Here is a 15,225-nt window from a genome sequence, read left to right as displayed (position 1 = left end):
TTAACTATGTGTCATAAAGAGTAAAATGTACAATATAATTCAGTTTTGGGTACACAAACTTAAGGAGTCTTTCTACCGTTTAATGTGTGCCAGATTTATGTTTCTAGCCAGTAGAAGTGGAGGTTACAGAAAAAAAAGTTCCAGAAGAAGAGACGACTTTCTAACAATCTGTAAATCATAAATATCAAGTCATTTTTATTTTCCATTTACCTCCTCTGCAGCTTGTTTAGAACTGAGATCAGCTTCATCTTTGTTAGCACATGGGGCCTGAGACCTACAGGCAAGCTGATACTGAAACTTCTTTAAAGTTTGTGCATAATCCCCCACAGAACGACTGTAGTTCCAGAAAGTAGGACTGGTGGAAGGTGAAGTAGAATCTGGGCTTCCTACAATGATTAATTAAAAGAGTATCAGTGTGTTGTAGTAATTTTGATATCTGGAGTTGGTATATGAACTCTGGGTATCCAGGAACCTAGGCAATGGCAATCAAAGACAAAGTCTCCTCTCCTCCCTGCTCCCAACGTTTTCTCTTCTTCAGAGAAATGGACTGCTGGTGCTAAAAATTAAAAAGAACATTTTCTGAGCAGTATCACTTTAAGAGCCATAAGCTCTGTAAGTGGCTGAAAGTGTCTGTTTATTTTTGTTGTAAAATTAAGCTTGTTTCATTCTCTAAGACTTTCAAAGGATTCAGAGAGAAACAAAAGACAAATTTCTTCAGGAAATAAATAGGCTAAGGAGTTCTTGCTTGAATTTTTGGAAGCTCTTTCTGAATGGGATAATTACAGCCTCTTATTAATAAACTAGCCTTTTGGCTAGCAGCTAAACTCACTCTTCCCTGCACTACACTGTGTTCTATTTATAGTCTGTAGTAATTCCTGCCTTGTATTAAGAGACCATCTACTGATTACACTTCTAAATTTATAAATTTACTTTTAGGAAATGTAAATAGTCACATTTAGGGACTTAATACTACAGAGGAATCTACCACAGTACTTATCACACTTTAAGGTCTGTTTCTTTTTCCAAATAAAATTTGAGCTCTTTCAGGGCAGGGAGTTATTTTTTTCCCAAGCATCTAGCACAGTACCTGAATAAACAGCTAATCTTCAATGACAACTATATACTTATGAAGAGTTTATTTTTACAGAGTTTACCTGATATCAAAAATATCAATTAATATTTCATACCCTCACACAAAAGTCACAAATACAAACTAGTTTTTTTTTTTTTAAATCTTACCAGAATTTTTAAAAGGAATGACTGTAAAATAATAAAACTGGTTTTCTAGTGATGTTTACAGGCACAAAAGACGAGAAATCATGAAAGGGATATGTGGCAGTATTTCAAGTCACAGCATAAAAACCTTGAAGGTTAGCCAGTCTTGTGCTAGTAGCACTGGTGAAAGTACATTTCATGCTGGCATGAAAATAAATAATTACATATAATAAAGAAATACCACACTTGGGGTAAAAAAATTTCAAGTAGGACTTCTGGTAACACTGACTTAGAGGAATGAATTAATGTCAAGAAAAGAAGTTTTAAACAAGCACAAATGATTTAATAAATAGGGAATAAAAAAGGAAGGTAAGAGACATGGTCATGATAGAGCACAAAGTTTATCCTATTTTGATTCATTATTTTGACTATTAACTTTGAAAATGATAATCCAGCTTTCTGAGAGAAAACTTGAACTTAAGAAAAATTTCAATAAAGAGTGGCTTTAGATGACAAAAGAAGTTTTATACAGATGACAGAAATATGTTTTTATATCTGTTGTACATTAGCCAAAGTACAAGGAAAATATATATAGCAAGTGACACAATAGGGCCTCTCTGTAATGACCACCACCACCAAAATAGCACAAAACCTGTAGCTGGAGAACCACCAAGACCAAAGAATCAAAGCACACAGAGATTTGGAATTCTGGCAACATAACAAATCAGGTAACCTGAAACATCTCCAGATATATATATATGCTTATCAAATAAAATATATAATTTAAATGAATAATGGGGCTTGCAAAAATGTAAGAGGAAGAGTCAGTGGCTAAAAATGAAGAGGGAATTGAAAATCAGAGTGGCCAGCGGCCTGTGTGTGAGCTGATGCCGTGGCTGCTCTGGAGAATTCTGTAGGCTTTGGGAAACCTATCAGCTTGGATTTCAGTGCCTGGGAACTGGAAATGCGGATACAGGTCCAGGAGAGGTAGAGAGCTGGATTGAGACCTTCTTCCTGTCTCTATTCCCTGCACCCCGCATAGAGCCAGGAACCTCAAAGGGCCACATTCTGTGGATAAGGAAAAAACATCTGTCCACCGACACCAGAAGATAACAAGGAAGCTTGTCTCTCTTAGGTTGTTTAAAAAGAAACCCCCAGAGATTTAAAAATTACAGATCTATCTTCACATGGGTTTACAGTGCCCGTTTACACTCCCTGTGAGGTCCAGGAACCTCCAAGCCCCAAAATTACTTAAGTTAGTTCAAGGTCAATGATGTTCCTTAGGCACCCGGTAGAGGCAAATATAAAACTGCTAGCAGGAAACAAGGCTTCCATCCAGCCTGCCTAGGACAGAAAAAGCACAGATAAAACCCTGCTGAAGGTGAGCTTACCAAAAACAAACAAAAATTACATAAATCACAGGGAAACATGTCTCCAAGCAAATGAGTCAACAAGAAAAAAATGTTAGCATGTAATCTCCAAGAACTTTAGATAACTGAACTACTGAACGGAGACTTTTAAAAAGCATGTTTAAAGTGATTGAGATAGGAAAAAGAATTGAAAACATAAGAACAAAACAAGATACTCTAAATCAGGCATATCTGAAAGAGAACCAAATGAAACTTTGAAAACTGGAAAAAAAAAAAAAAGACAAAGCGCTCAATGAGTTAGTTAAACAGTAGTTCAGACACTGCTGAAGAAAGAACCATCAGTCCAAACTGGCTAAAACAAACAAACTGTGGGGTGAGGAGTAAAACAGAAAGCTCTTCTTTATAGAATGCCAAACCACTAAATGTAGAAGAAATGAAAGTATTAGAAAGTCTCCATTTTGCAACCACTACTGTATTAACTCACTCGGGACAGGATCATCAATGGATGCTAAAACCACTGGATGAAAGCCTGCTGGGGGAACGGGATAGTCACAAGTCTCAGAAGCATCACACTATAGATTATTAATTACGGAAGGGAAAAACTCTTACAAAGAAATCAGGCCATCACTATGACCAAGTGATCCAATTTAACTTTACCAATAAAGGGACAAAATGATATCATGTGTCCCCTGATGTGATACATTGAAGGGAACACACCACCACCTAAGTTGTATTCTTGCCAAAAATATATTTAAACTGAATCTAATAATGAGAAAATGATCACACAAATAGAAATTTGCAAAACTTGCCTTATATCTTCAAAATGTAAATGTCATAAAAGACAAAAAAGAAAAAAAAAACTCACAAATGTTCTAGATTAAAGACAAAAGAAGCCTGACAATTAAATGCAATACATGATCCTTGACAGGATCCACCATCAGTAACAGAAAAAATAGCTACAAAGGTCATTATTGGGTCAACTGGAGGAAATGTAAGTATGAAGAATAGTAGTAACTTAAGTATGAGAATCATACTGTAGTTAGAAAGGAAAATGTCCTTGCTCTTAGGAGATGCATATGAAATACTTAGTGATGAAGTGGCCATTCAGCAAAAGAGTGTGTGTGTGAGAGAGGATATGTGAGTGCCCGGTTTCTCGCTGCTGGAGAAAGGAGCTATAAAGATGTAAAGGGAGGAGGCCAGAACAAACCCTGTATAGTTGGACTGGGATTGGAGGTGTCATAGGAACTCATGGTTTTTAATATATATATATGGATAGACGGAGAAATATACAAATGGATGGGTGTGTGTGTGTGTGTGTGTGTGTGTGTGTTTCCACATATATTTCCTAGCTGTCTGCTCAGTGGACCTAGATTAACCATGGCATATCCAGTGCCCAGACATTAATTTCTAAATATCTTTCTCCACTCAGCAATCATGGCCATGATTGCATGAGAAACAGACTAACTCCAGAGTTAGTTACTAGGGAAAGTATAAGAGGAGCCTGGATTATCTTGAGGGAGGCAGGGGGTGGCATGGGGTGGGGGCAGTGTTCAAAGAATGATACCGTCATGTCAAAAGAACACAGACTAGTGAAATCTGAGACATCTAACCATCAAAATAAATGACCTAATTGGAGAGAAGAAAACGCTCTATCTTACAGTAGAATACCAACAAATAAATGTAAAAGGTGGTTGCACAACGAAGTGAATGTACTTAATACCACTAAATGATACACTTAAAAATGGTAAATCTTATGTATATTTTACCACCCATAGTAATAATTAAATTTGCAAAGATTATTAAAAGGGTGTTAAAACTATTAAGTGAAAATTTGATGAGGAACAGAATATTTATAGTCTCAAAGTAGTTCCCAACAAAATAACTATTAATTATTTACAAATACTTAAATAAAAATACTTAATTACCTAAAACCTATGGGCACAGAAGGGTTAAAAGTATACAGACAGATATAGATATACAAGGCAAATACTAACCAAAAGAAAGCTACTATAGCTGTGTTAATGTCAGACAAAATAGACTTGAAGGCAAAAAGCCTAAGAGATAAAGATAAAAGGAGTAATTGACTAGAAGGATATTCTGAATTTACACGCACTTATAATAACAATCTCATGTATATTTAGCAAATCTGACAGAGTTATGAGGAGACATTTAATGGGAAACAATCAGTGGGAGCATTTAACACACTTTCTTAGTAACCAATAAATCAAGCAGATAAAAATTAATAAGACTCCCCTGGTGGCGCAGTGGTTAAGAATCCGCCTGCCAATGCAGGGGACACGGGTTCAACCCCTGGTCTGGGAAGATCCCACAGGCCGCGGAGCAACTAAGCCCGTGCGCCACAACTACTGAGCCTGCGTGCCACAACTACTGAGCCCACGTGCCTAGAGCCTGTGCTCCGCAACAAGAGAAGCCACCGCGATGAGAATCCCGCACACCGCAACGAAGAATAGCCCCCACTCACCGCAACTAGAGAAAGCCCGCACGCAGCAACGAAGACCCAACACAGCCATAAATAAATAAATTAAAAAAATAACACCATCATGAAGCTTGACTCAATGAGCAAACATGAAGCCCAATATTTAGAGACTGTGCATTCTTTTCAATATACCAAGAACCACTCATAAAAAGTGGTCATAAATAGCAGGCCTAAATACAAGTCTCAAAAAAATAAAAAAATTAATAGGGTACAGATCAAAATCTCTAGCCAGAGTACAATAAACTTAGGAAAAAACAGATAACAAAGCCTTTCATTGCACATATTTGGAAATTAAAAGCAACACCAATCACCAATAATACTTCCAAACAATATTTCTACATAACTCCTATATGTCAATGAAGAAATAAAAATGGAAGTCAGAAAATACCTGGATATGACAAAAATATATAGAGGGTACATAGGGTTCTTTGTATTCCACTCTATAATTTTCGGTATCCTTGAAATATTTCAAAATTTAAAAAGAAGAAAAAGCATGTATCAACAAATAACAATATTGACTTGTTTCTTTGACATTTGTGGCACTTTCAGGCAAAATTAAATTAAAAATCAATAGAGAGATTTCAAGTGACACAAAGAGCCACGGTCCAATAACTGGCTTCCTCACTGTGGCCATGCTTTAGCACCTAATGTGCTTTCTGTGAAAGTTCCTGAGGGGGAAAAATCATTACTAGGCTCAATAGCCTAACTTGGTTTCAATAATAGACTTTGTAATAATCAAATCCACCCCAAATAGATTAAGATTTGCTAACATTGTTTCCCAAGGCAAACTAGAGACAAGTTAAAAAATGTTCTGAAAACAACAGCACTTCTGGAGTAAATCCATGCTCTCTCCAGCCTCCCTGCCACACCAACCTTCCCAAGGACTACCTGAAAGGAGACAACTATCACTTCACGAAGCTCTGCTGCGGACCGCATCAAAAACAGTTTTATGACCTCAACTTTTAAACAAATTATAACTTACATTATACGAAAAAGCTTTCAATCGTAATGTAGACAAAAGGTTCAAGATTTCTGTTAGCTCAGCTATATTTTACATCTTAAATTTTGGTGAACTTAATTCTTCTAACTGAACAAAATACAAAAACAAAATATATTTCTCTCCTAAGCTACACAAGGTGTATTATTAAAGGACTTAAACATTTATGTATGGGATCAAAGTAACAAAAATAATAGGTTGAAGATAACGTAAAATGACACAAAAAATACGTACATTAGATCTAAATAAAATATATATGTACCCAGCTTAACTCTATGTTGTTTCTCTTCTTCACCTCTAAGAAAAGTATCCAAGGTTCGTAGGTCTGTCATGTAGTCTTCTTTGTCAGTAGGGGAGTTGTAGACGGTGGGTGAAGAACGGTAGCGAGATCTCAATCCACTGTTCTCCACTGGTCCAACAGTGGTAGGGTATGGAGAAGATGGAGAGGGACTATAGCTGGCCAACTATACAAAATAAAAGAAATTTATTTTATTTTTCTTTAACTGAAATTTCTTTCTTTTGGTTTTTGACTTTCAAAAAGTACACACCAATTAGAATGGCCAAAATCCAGAGCACTGACAATACCAAATGCTGACGAGGATGTAGAGTAACAGGAACTTGGATTCATTGCTGGTGAGAATGCAAAACAGTCACTTTGGAAGACAGTTTGGCAGTTTCTTACAAAACTAAACATACGATTACCAAAACAAACATCCTCCTCCTTGGCATTTACCCCCAAAAGCTGAAAATTTATGTCCATACAAAGACCTGCACACAGACGTTTATAAGAAACTTTATTCTTAACTGTCAAAACTTGGAAGCAACCAAGATGCCCTTCAGTAGGTCAATGGATAAACTGTGGTACATCCAGATGATGGAATATTATTCAGCACTAAAGGAAATGAGCTAGCAAGCCATGAAAAGACGTGGAGGAAACTTAAATGCATATTACTAAGTGAAAGAAGCCAATCTGAAAAGGCTACATATTGTATGATTGTGGAAAAGGCTGGGGTAGGGGGAGGATGTATAAGCGGAGCACAAAGGATTTTTAGGGCAATGAAATTACTCTGTATGAAACCATAATGGTGGATACATGTCATATGTTTGTCCAGACACATAGACTGTACACCACCAAGAGTGAATGCTAATGTAAACTTTGGACTCTGGGTGATAACGATGTGTTAGCACAGGCTCTTCTATTCGTACCACTCTGCAGCAAGATGTTGATAGCGGGGGAGGCTGTGCCTGTGCGGGGGGCAGGGGTACACAGAAAATCTCTTTTCTATTCCTCTCAATTCTGCTGTGAACCTGAAACTGTTGTAAAAATAGTCTATTTTCCAAAAAAGTAATATATTTAAAAAAATGAAATGCATGAAGAAAATAAGCCATACTTGTAACTCTACCACCTAGAGATACTACAAACCTTTTTCACATTTCATGTATTTTCAACTCTTTAAATGTACATATATGTTAATATATTTTTGTTTTCATATAATTGAGGTAATACCCTTTAGCATTATATTGTTTTTTTAAAGTTAACAAGAATTTTTCTATAAAAATCCTTTGTAAATATTCTTACTAGCTATATAATACTTCATAATACAAATCTATCATAATTTATTTTTACATTCTTATATTCTAGACATTTGGATTGTCTAAAATTTTTGGTTACTGTAAATAATGTTATGATTAGCATCTTTGTGCATAAATCTTTGCTTAATTACTGATGACTTCCTTTAGGAGATCCCTAGAACTGAAATGACTTGATCAAAGCATATGAACATTTTTAATACACATTTCCATTCTATTAAATGAAAATGTTGTACTAAGTTATCCTCCTATCAGAAGAGGACAGGAACACCTATTTTGGTATGTGTCCATCAGCATTACTATTTAAAAATATTTATGATATATAAGAATTTTTTTTAAATGTATATTTAATTTGCATTTTCCGTATACTTATTAAGTTAAACACCTTAAAAATACAATTACTTGTCAGTAGTATTACCTATTTTATTAACTACTTACTCCAGTACATTGACAATTTTTTTCTACTGGGGTTTCATGATCAATTTATATTAGTTTGTAATAAATTAAGGATTAACAAATTTTATAATATTTAATGCTGTTTACAAATAAAAATGTTAATCTTCTTCCACACTGATTTTTCTTTTATTTCAATCAACATGTTAAATCCTTATATATATTATGACTGTGTCTGGGCTACTGTTTCATTAACTGGTTTTATCTTGCTCAAGGGGTGTAATATTTTATGCTTCCTTGACATTATCGTATTTCATTCTCTCAATAAGTGGTAAATATTATTACTGTATTAATTTTAGGTATAAGAGGTTAGGTAACTTGCTCAAGATCATACCAGGACACCATTCCAGTTTTCTGACTCTATTCTGTTCCAAGGCAGTGATTTCCACCATTCTGTCTTCCAGGTCACTTATCCATTCTTCTGCCTCAGTTGTTCTATTATTCCTTCTAGTGTATTTTTCATTTCAGTTATTGTATTGTTCATCTCTGTTTGTTCTTTAGTTCTTCTAGGTCTTTGTTAAACATTTCTTGCATCTTCTCAACCTTTGCCTCCATTCTTTTTCCGAGATCCTGGATCATCTTCACTATCATTATTCTGAATTCTTTTTCTGGAGGGTTGCCTGTTTCCACTTCATTTAGTTGTTTTTCTGGGGTTTTATCGGGGACATAATCCTCTGCTTTTTCATTTTGTCTAACTTTCTGTGATTGTGGTTTTCGTTCTGCAGGCTGCAAGATTGTAGCTCTTGCTTCTGCTGTCTGCCCTCTGGTGGATGAGGCTATCTAAGAGGGACTGGGTCTTGCTCTGGTGGGCAGGGCCATGCTCAGTAAAACTTGTCTGCTGATGGGTGGGGCTGTGTTCTCTCCCTGTTAGTTGTTTGGCCTGAGGCGACCCAGCACTGGAGCCTACAGGATATATGGTGGGGCGGCCTCCAGGAGGGCTCACGCCAATGAGTACTTCCCAGAACTGCTGCTGCCAGTGCCCTTGTCCCCACAGTAAGCCTCAGCCACCCCCCACCTCTGCAGGAGACCCTCCAACACTAGTGGGTAGGTTGGTTCAGTCTCCTATGGGGTCACTGCTCCTTCCCCTGGGTCCTGGTGCGCACAAGACTTTGTGTGTGCCCTCCAAGAGTGGAGTCTCTGTTTCCCCCAGTCCTGTGGAAGTCCTGCAACCAAATCCTGCTGGCCTTCAAAGTCAGATTCTCTGGGGATTCCTACTCACATTGCCAGACCCCCTGACATGGGGCTCAGAACTTTCACTCCAGTAGGAGAAGTTCTGTGGTATAATTGTTCTCCAGTTTGTGGGATGCTCACCTGGTGGGTATGGGATTTGATTTTATCGTGATTGTGCCCCTCCTACTGTCTCAGTGCAGCTTCTCCTTTGTCTTTGGTTGTGGGGTATCTTTTTTGGTGGGTTCCAGCGTCTTCTGGTCAATGGTTGTTCATCAGTTAGTTGTGATTTCAGTGCTCTCGCAAGAAGAGATGAGCACATGTCTTTCTACTCTGCCATCTTGAACCAATCTCCTCCAGTTTTCTAACTCTGGAGCTTACACTTCTAACATGTTTTATTGGATCAGAATGATCTGTTCATACAATAGCAAAATGCTGACAACTGTTGAAGATGGGTAATAGATACGCAGGAGTTCACTATACTGGTCCCTTCATTTTTGTGTATGTTTGAAAATTTCCATAATCAAAAGTTTAAAAAGTAATTGTTTCTTGAAAATTTAAAAGAACTCAATGGTAAAACTTCTGGGCCCTAATGTGTTCTGTGGATGTATTTGATTAATAGTTTTTAAATTTTCTTCCTTGATTTATTTAGGTTTTCTACTGCTCTGTCAATTTTAGCATTTTTTTTTAAAACATCTTTATTGGCGTATAATAGCTTTACAATGGTGTGTTAGTTTCTGCTTTATAACAAAGTGCATCAGTTATACATATACATATGTCCCCATATCTCTTCCCTCTTGCATCTCCCTCCCTCCCACCCCTCTAGGTGGTCACAAAGCACGGAGCTGATCTCCCTGTGCTATGCGGCTGCTTCCCACTAGCTATCTATTTCACGTTTGGTAGTGTATATATGTCCATGCCACTCTCTCTTTGTCCCAGCTTCCCCTTCCCCCTCCCCATATCCTCAAGTCCATTCTCTAGTAGCTCTGCATCTTTATTCCCCTCTTGCCCCTAGGTTCTTCTGACCATTTTTTCTTCTTCTTTTTTTTTTTAGATTCCATATATGTGTTAACATATGGTATTTGTTTTTCTCTTTCTGACTTACTTCACTCTGTATGGCAGTCTCTAGGTCCATCCACCTCACTACAAATAACTCAGTTTCGTTCCTTTTTATGGCTGAGTAATATTGCATTGTATATATGTGCCACATCTTCTTTATCCATTCATCTGTTGATGGACACTTAGGTTGCTTCCATGTCCTGGCTATTGTAAACAGAGCTGCAATGAACATTTTGGTACACGACTCTTTTTGAATTATGGTTTTCTCAGGGTATATACCCAGTAGTGGGATTGCTGGGTTGTATGGTAGTTCTTTTCTTAGTTTTTTAAGGAACCTCCATACTGTTCTCCATAGTGGCTGTATCAATTTTAACATTTTTTTTCCCCAGAAAAATAATTATTCATTTCATTAATTTTTCCAAAGTATTACTTTGGTTCAACAGACACATATAGCATCTATATTCCATACACTGTGCTAAGGAAACAAAGATGAATAAAAACACATAATCTTGTGCTCAAGGTTATAATATAGTAGAAAACAAGATAATTAAGCAATGTTATGAGCTTTATGTACAGAGCTAATTAGTAGATACTAATAATAGTTTTTAAGAAATAAAAATAACTTAAATACTCAAGAGTAAACTAGGGTATATCCACTAGATGAGTATTAATTAGCCATTAAACAGAAATTATGTTTGGGTGGTAGGATGATGAGTGATTTTTTCTACTAATTTCCTAACTTTCTGTAATGATCATATGGTACTTTTCCCATGAAAACAAAGTAAAACTATTTTAAAAAGTCATATTTACCTATGGGTTATGAATTACCCTCATAATATTTAACTTATACAAAATTTTCTAAATTCCATTACTTGCCAAAATTATTATTAGGTAACCAGTAGTATGGAATTTCATTACAAAGAAATATTATGTAAAAGGGTAAGGGCAGACAGTGTGTTGATTTCATTTCCAGGCATCTCTCATAACTATAGAGATATTAGTCTAACTAGTGACAGTATCTGAATATGTGACCATCCCAGGAATTCTCTGGCGGTCCAGTGGTTAGGACTCCGTGCTTCCACTGCAGGGAACACGGGTTCAATCCCTGGTCAGGGAAGTAAGATCCTGCAAGCCACGTGGTGTGGCCAAAAAAAGGTACTTGAAAATGTGACCATCCCTCTTTTAATGCTTCTTTTATAGCCTTATGCATCAGGCAGGAGCCACAATTTCAAATTTGTCAATTTTGTTTCTATCAAGCCTAAAAATTAAAACAGAAGTCCACTCTACTGTGGGAGATGGAATGAAGGTTTCTCATCATCCTATGGAGAGTATTCATACTCAAGAGTCAAGTTACACGACAATCCCAGTTTCTAGCTTAGAAGATACTCCAATATGATGAAAAGCATTAATACTCTATAAGGATATACAAAAGTTTCACATAAAGAAGCAAAGAAAGAGGGAAAACATGAGTAAAGGAAACTAAAGTAAAAAATCATCATAATTTCAACTTTTAAAGACAGCAGAAAGATCCTAGATGGTGAACCTCAGTTCGTTATCTTTTCAAAAGCTAAATCTTTTCTTTTGTTTTAAGATGCGATATAAAGAACTTCTAACTGGTGTCAGGAAATCTGGCTTCTATTCTTAGCTCTTAAATGGGCAATTGGGGCAAGTCAATTACCCACTGGTCCTGGGTTTCTTTATTGATAAAACAAGGAGTTTCGACTCACTAGATGATTTTCAATTCAAACCTCCCAATTCTAAAATAGTAATGTGATTGGCCAAGAGAAAAGAGTCATTACCTTGTTATAACCACTGATGGGTGAGTAGGTCACTCCAGGGCTATAAGAACCACTCCCACCTGATGACAGACCTTGTAGCTGAGGGCTGTATCCAGTTATACAGCTGGTGGTGAACTTGGGGCTGGTACTGGGTGAGCGAGATGGGCTATAACTTAATACACTCTGACCCTGAATTGAAGGAGAAGGTGGAGAGGGAGGAATTTGGGGTGCTGCCAGATCACGTGGAGGAGCAGTCTGTACAACTAGAAGGAACAAACAAATAATTGTGTGTAAGTATAAATAAAATTTCTATGAAAACAGATTTAATGAACTGAATCTTTTCCTTCAGGAAAAGGGCAAGTAATAGAGTGACCTGGTTGTTAAATTACATAAAGTATTACTACCAAAGGACACAAATGGTTGTTTACCATTTCCATAGAGTTCAAAATAAGAAATTGGCTTTAATGTAGCAAAAGTTAGTCATTTAATTTTAACAGTAATTAAACAATGGAACAAACTTCCATGAGGCTGTGAATGTTACTCAATTTATATAAATCGGAATGATAATCATTGATCTTGAGACCATTTACTGTAGAACTGTTTAATATAGTTGAACCAGATGGCCTTAGAAGTCCCTTCTAGCTGAGTCTATGAGAAGAGAAAATTAAATTGAGAAAGATTTATTGCCAACCTTTCACCCACCTTTGCAAAAGATATGAAACACTTACCAGCTGTTTTTAACCCTAAAAGTGTTTGCTGTCCAGGGCTAACAACCAGACTTGTTGGTGCCACAGTGTACTTGAAATATCTCCAAAAATCAAATAAAGCATTTAGGCTGAAGAGAGATGCAAGGGCAAGCTCTGGAAGAGAACAATTTATTTATTTTTTAAAAGGGGGGTGGAACATTTAAAGGGGGGGGAACAAAACCATGCATACTTTAGCAAATTAACAACAACAAAATTGAAAACTATCTTCTTATTCCTCATAAGAGTTACCACTTCACTTAATGAATGTCTATTATGTGTAGGGCATTTACCAGTGAGTTGCAAAATATTATCACTAATCCTTACAACCTTTTACAGTAAACATTTTCACCTTCATTTTAAAGATCAACCACCAGTTGTAAAGAAGTCAAGTGACTTTTGCAGTAGCTCACAGCTAGTTACTGAAGCCATGATTCTAACTCAGGTATGCAGATTCCAAAACTCTTGCTCTTCCACTTGCCACACCACTTCCCTATCGCAGACTTTAGCTTAATGTATGTATTAGACTTTGGAATTTACTTCAGTGGCCATAAGGACCATTTATACCCAAGGACTACTGAAGAGCAGACAGAGAGGAAGGATGAGGAAACTGAGGAAGCCATCAATGCAGCAGAAATCGGGTTGATCTTGAAAGGTGAAAAGGTAGAGAAGTAGGGAAGGCAATTCAGGGAGACAAATACAAACACAAATCTCACCAGCTCCAAACTTTATTTTTCTTCACAGAACTCATGATTATCTGGAATCGTATTATTAATTTGATTGTCTCTTCTACGAGAATATTCCTTCCATGAGGGCAGGGACCTTGTTCCCTTCCTGGTGTATTACCAGTTTGGGGAACATAGCAGGCACTCAAATATTTGTCGAATAAAGGAATGAATACTAAGCTGAATTAAACTTGAACGCAGTTTTTCACTGGGAGTAACTACACTGCAGTGAAAATTAATTACTTACCTATATACCAGAGGGGCCAGTGTGTCACATTATAATATGAACTAATCAATTTTCCAGTCCTGAAAAAATTAAAAAGGCTTTTTAATAGTAACAAAACAAAACCACACAAAAATCAAAACAAACACAAAACCTGTGGAACCAACCATTGGCCTCTTAAATTTTCACTTTTTTCCCCCTTTTTGGCTAATTAACTTACATTTCAGTATATATCATTCCAGCCATAGATACATTTAGGAGTCCCCAGGCTAAAACCACTTTCCTAGCTTCTGTTTCTTTTCTCATCTTGATGGTTCTGTCAATAAGGGAAGCACTAGGGTTTGGCTCCCCTTGCATCTGTTCAAAATCAAAAAGCATGAGAATTAATTAAAAGAAACAACTTCTCCATTTAAGAAATCAAACTTGTTATAAGGTAACTAAAAATTGCATCTACTTTTCCTCATCTTCAAATGTCTTTCCTAACTTTTTCTAATTTTAATATTAGTATATGAAAAGGGAACCCTAAATTACAGCTTCATTGGCACCACATTGTAATCAACAGAGAACTGGCTGTTTCCTTCAGAGAATAATTTAACACTTCCAATAAAGAAAAATATTTTATTTTGTAATTTAAGGGTTAGTGGTTATGTTTGCAATTACGCCCTGTTGTGTTTTTGGAATATGTCACAAGGACTAGGCCAAGGGCTATAAGAAATTCAAAATACCAAGTATTTGGTATTTTGGGAGAAAGTATTCCAAATAAGATATGTCATTACTCTCCTCCCACATGCTCGTGCATAAGTCATTAACTGCCTATGATCTTTATTTAACAGCTCTGCACACGACCGACACACGCCAGAGATCTCTGATTTGTGTTGCTGATAAAATATAAGGATTTAATTTTAGAAGGGCGAGTACTCATGGTGTGAAGGGGATACGGGTGAGTTGGGGAGAGTGAGCAGTTTTGGTCCACATTAGGATTTATTAGTTCCTCTGTTTTCCTAGGCCTCATCTCTTGCAGACAAGTGTTAAGACTTGCTCCAGATATATGGAGTCGTAGCCCACAGAGTAAGAGCAGTACCCTTCCCGCCACCCTGCCCCCGAGTCAACACTACACAGTGCGGAGAGCTTCCCTCCCTGGCTCTCGCAGCACAAACTTTATGGCTTCTTTCCTCCCTTCCACCACGGGTAGTGGGAGGTCTGGCCACACTCCCCTTCGGCTGAACCCTCGCCAGCTCCGCAGGCGCGTAACTCCCACGGCCCGCGTGGACTCAAGAGTCCAGACACCACAAAGATGACCCCGAAAACGCACCGTGTTCTTCGCCCGGAAGCGGCTGGCTCGCGCCACTCTCCACTGCACATGCGCGAAGCCAATCGTTAAGGCGAAAGCGACCGGCTTGTGAGGATA

The 15,225-nt window shown here is 37.2% G+C and overlaps 1 protein-coding gene across 4 annotated transcripts in view; it reads right to left on the bottom strand.

The window, feature by feature from the left end:
- Nucleotides 1-15,223, bottom strand: part of TMEM209 (transmembrane protein 209) — a 30,923-nt gene extending 15,700 nt beyond the window's left edge. For 3 of the 4 annotated variants that reach the window (XM_007177162.2, XM_007177160.2, XM_057549791.1), the window contains exons 1-7: nucleotides 15,130-15,223; nucleotides 14,038-14,174; nucleotides 13,842-13,900; nucleotides 12,855-12,986; nucleotides 12,148-12,389; nucleotides 6,342-6,543; nucleotides 211-386 (exon numbers count right to left, since the gene is read on the bottom strand). In XM_007177162.2, coding sequence (XP_007177224.1) covers nucleotides 211-386; nucleotides 6,342-6,543; nucleotides 12,148-12,389; nucleotides 12,855-12,986; nucleotides 13,842-13,900; nucleotides 14,038-14,174 — 948 coding nt within the window. In that variant the 5' untranslated portion in view covers nucleotides 15,130-15,223. The remainder of the gene's footprint in view (nucleotides 1-210; nucleotides 387-6,341; nucleotides 6,544-12,147; nucleotides 12,390-12,854; nucleotides 12,987-13,841; nucleotides 13,901-14,037; nucleotides 14,175-15,129) is intronic. The other variant, XM_057549792.1, reaches the window with a different exon arrangement.
- Between the last annotated feature and the right edge of the window lie 2 nt (nucleotides 15,224-15,225).

This window comes from Balaenoptera acutorostrata, chromosome 7 (assembly GCF_949987535.1).
Source record: "Balaenoptera acutorostrata chromosome 7, mBalAcu1.1, whole genome shotgun sequence".
In the NCBI taxonomy this organism is placed as follows: Eukaryota; Metazoa; Chordata; class Mammalia; order Artiodactyla; family Balaenopteridae; genus Balaenoptera; species Balaenoptera acutorostrata.
Note: the sequence above shows the minus strand (reverse complement) of the source record. Positions and strands in the feature narration are given on the sequence as shown.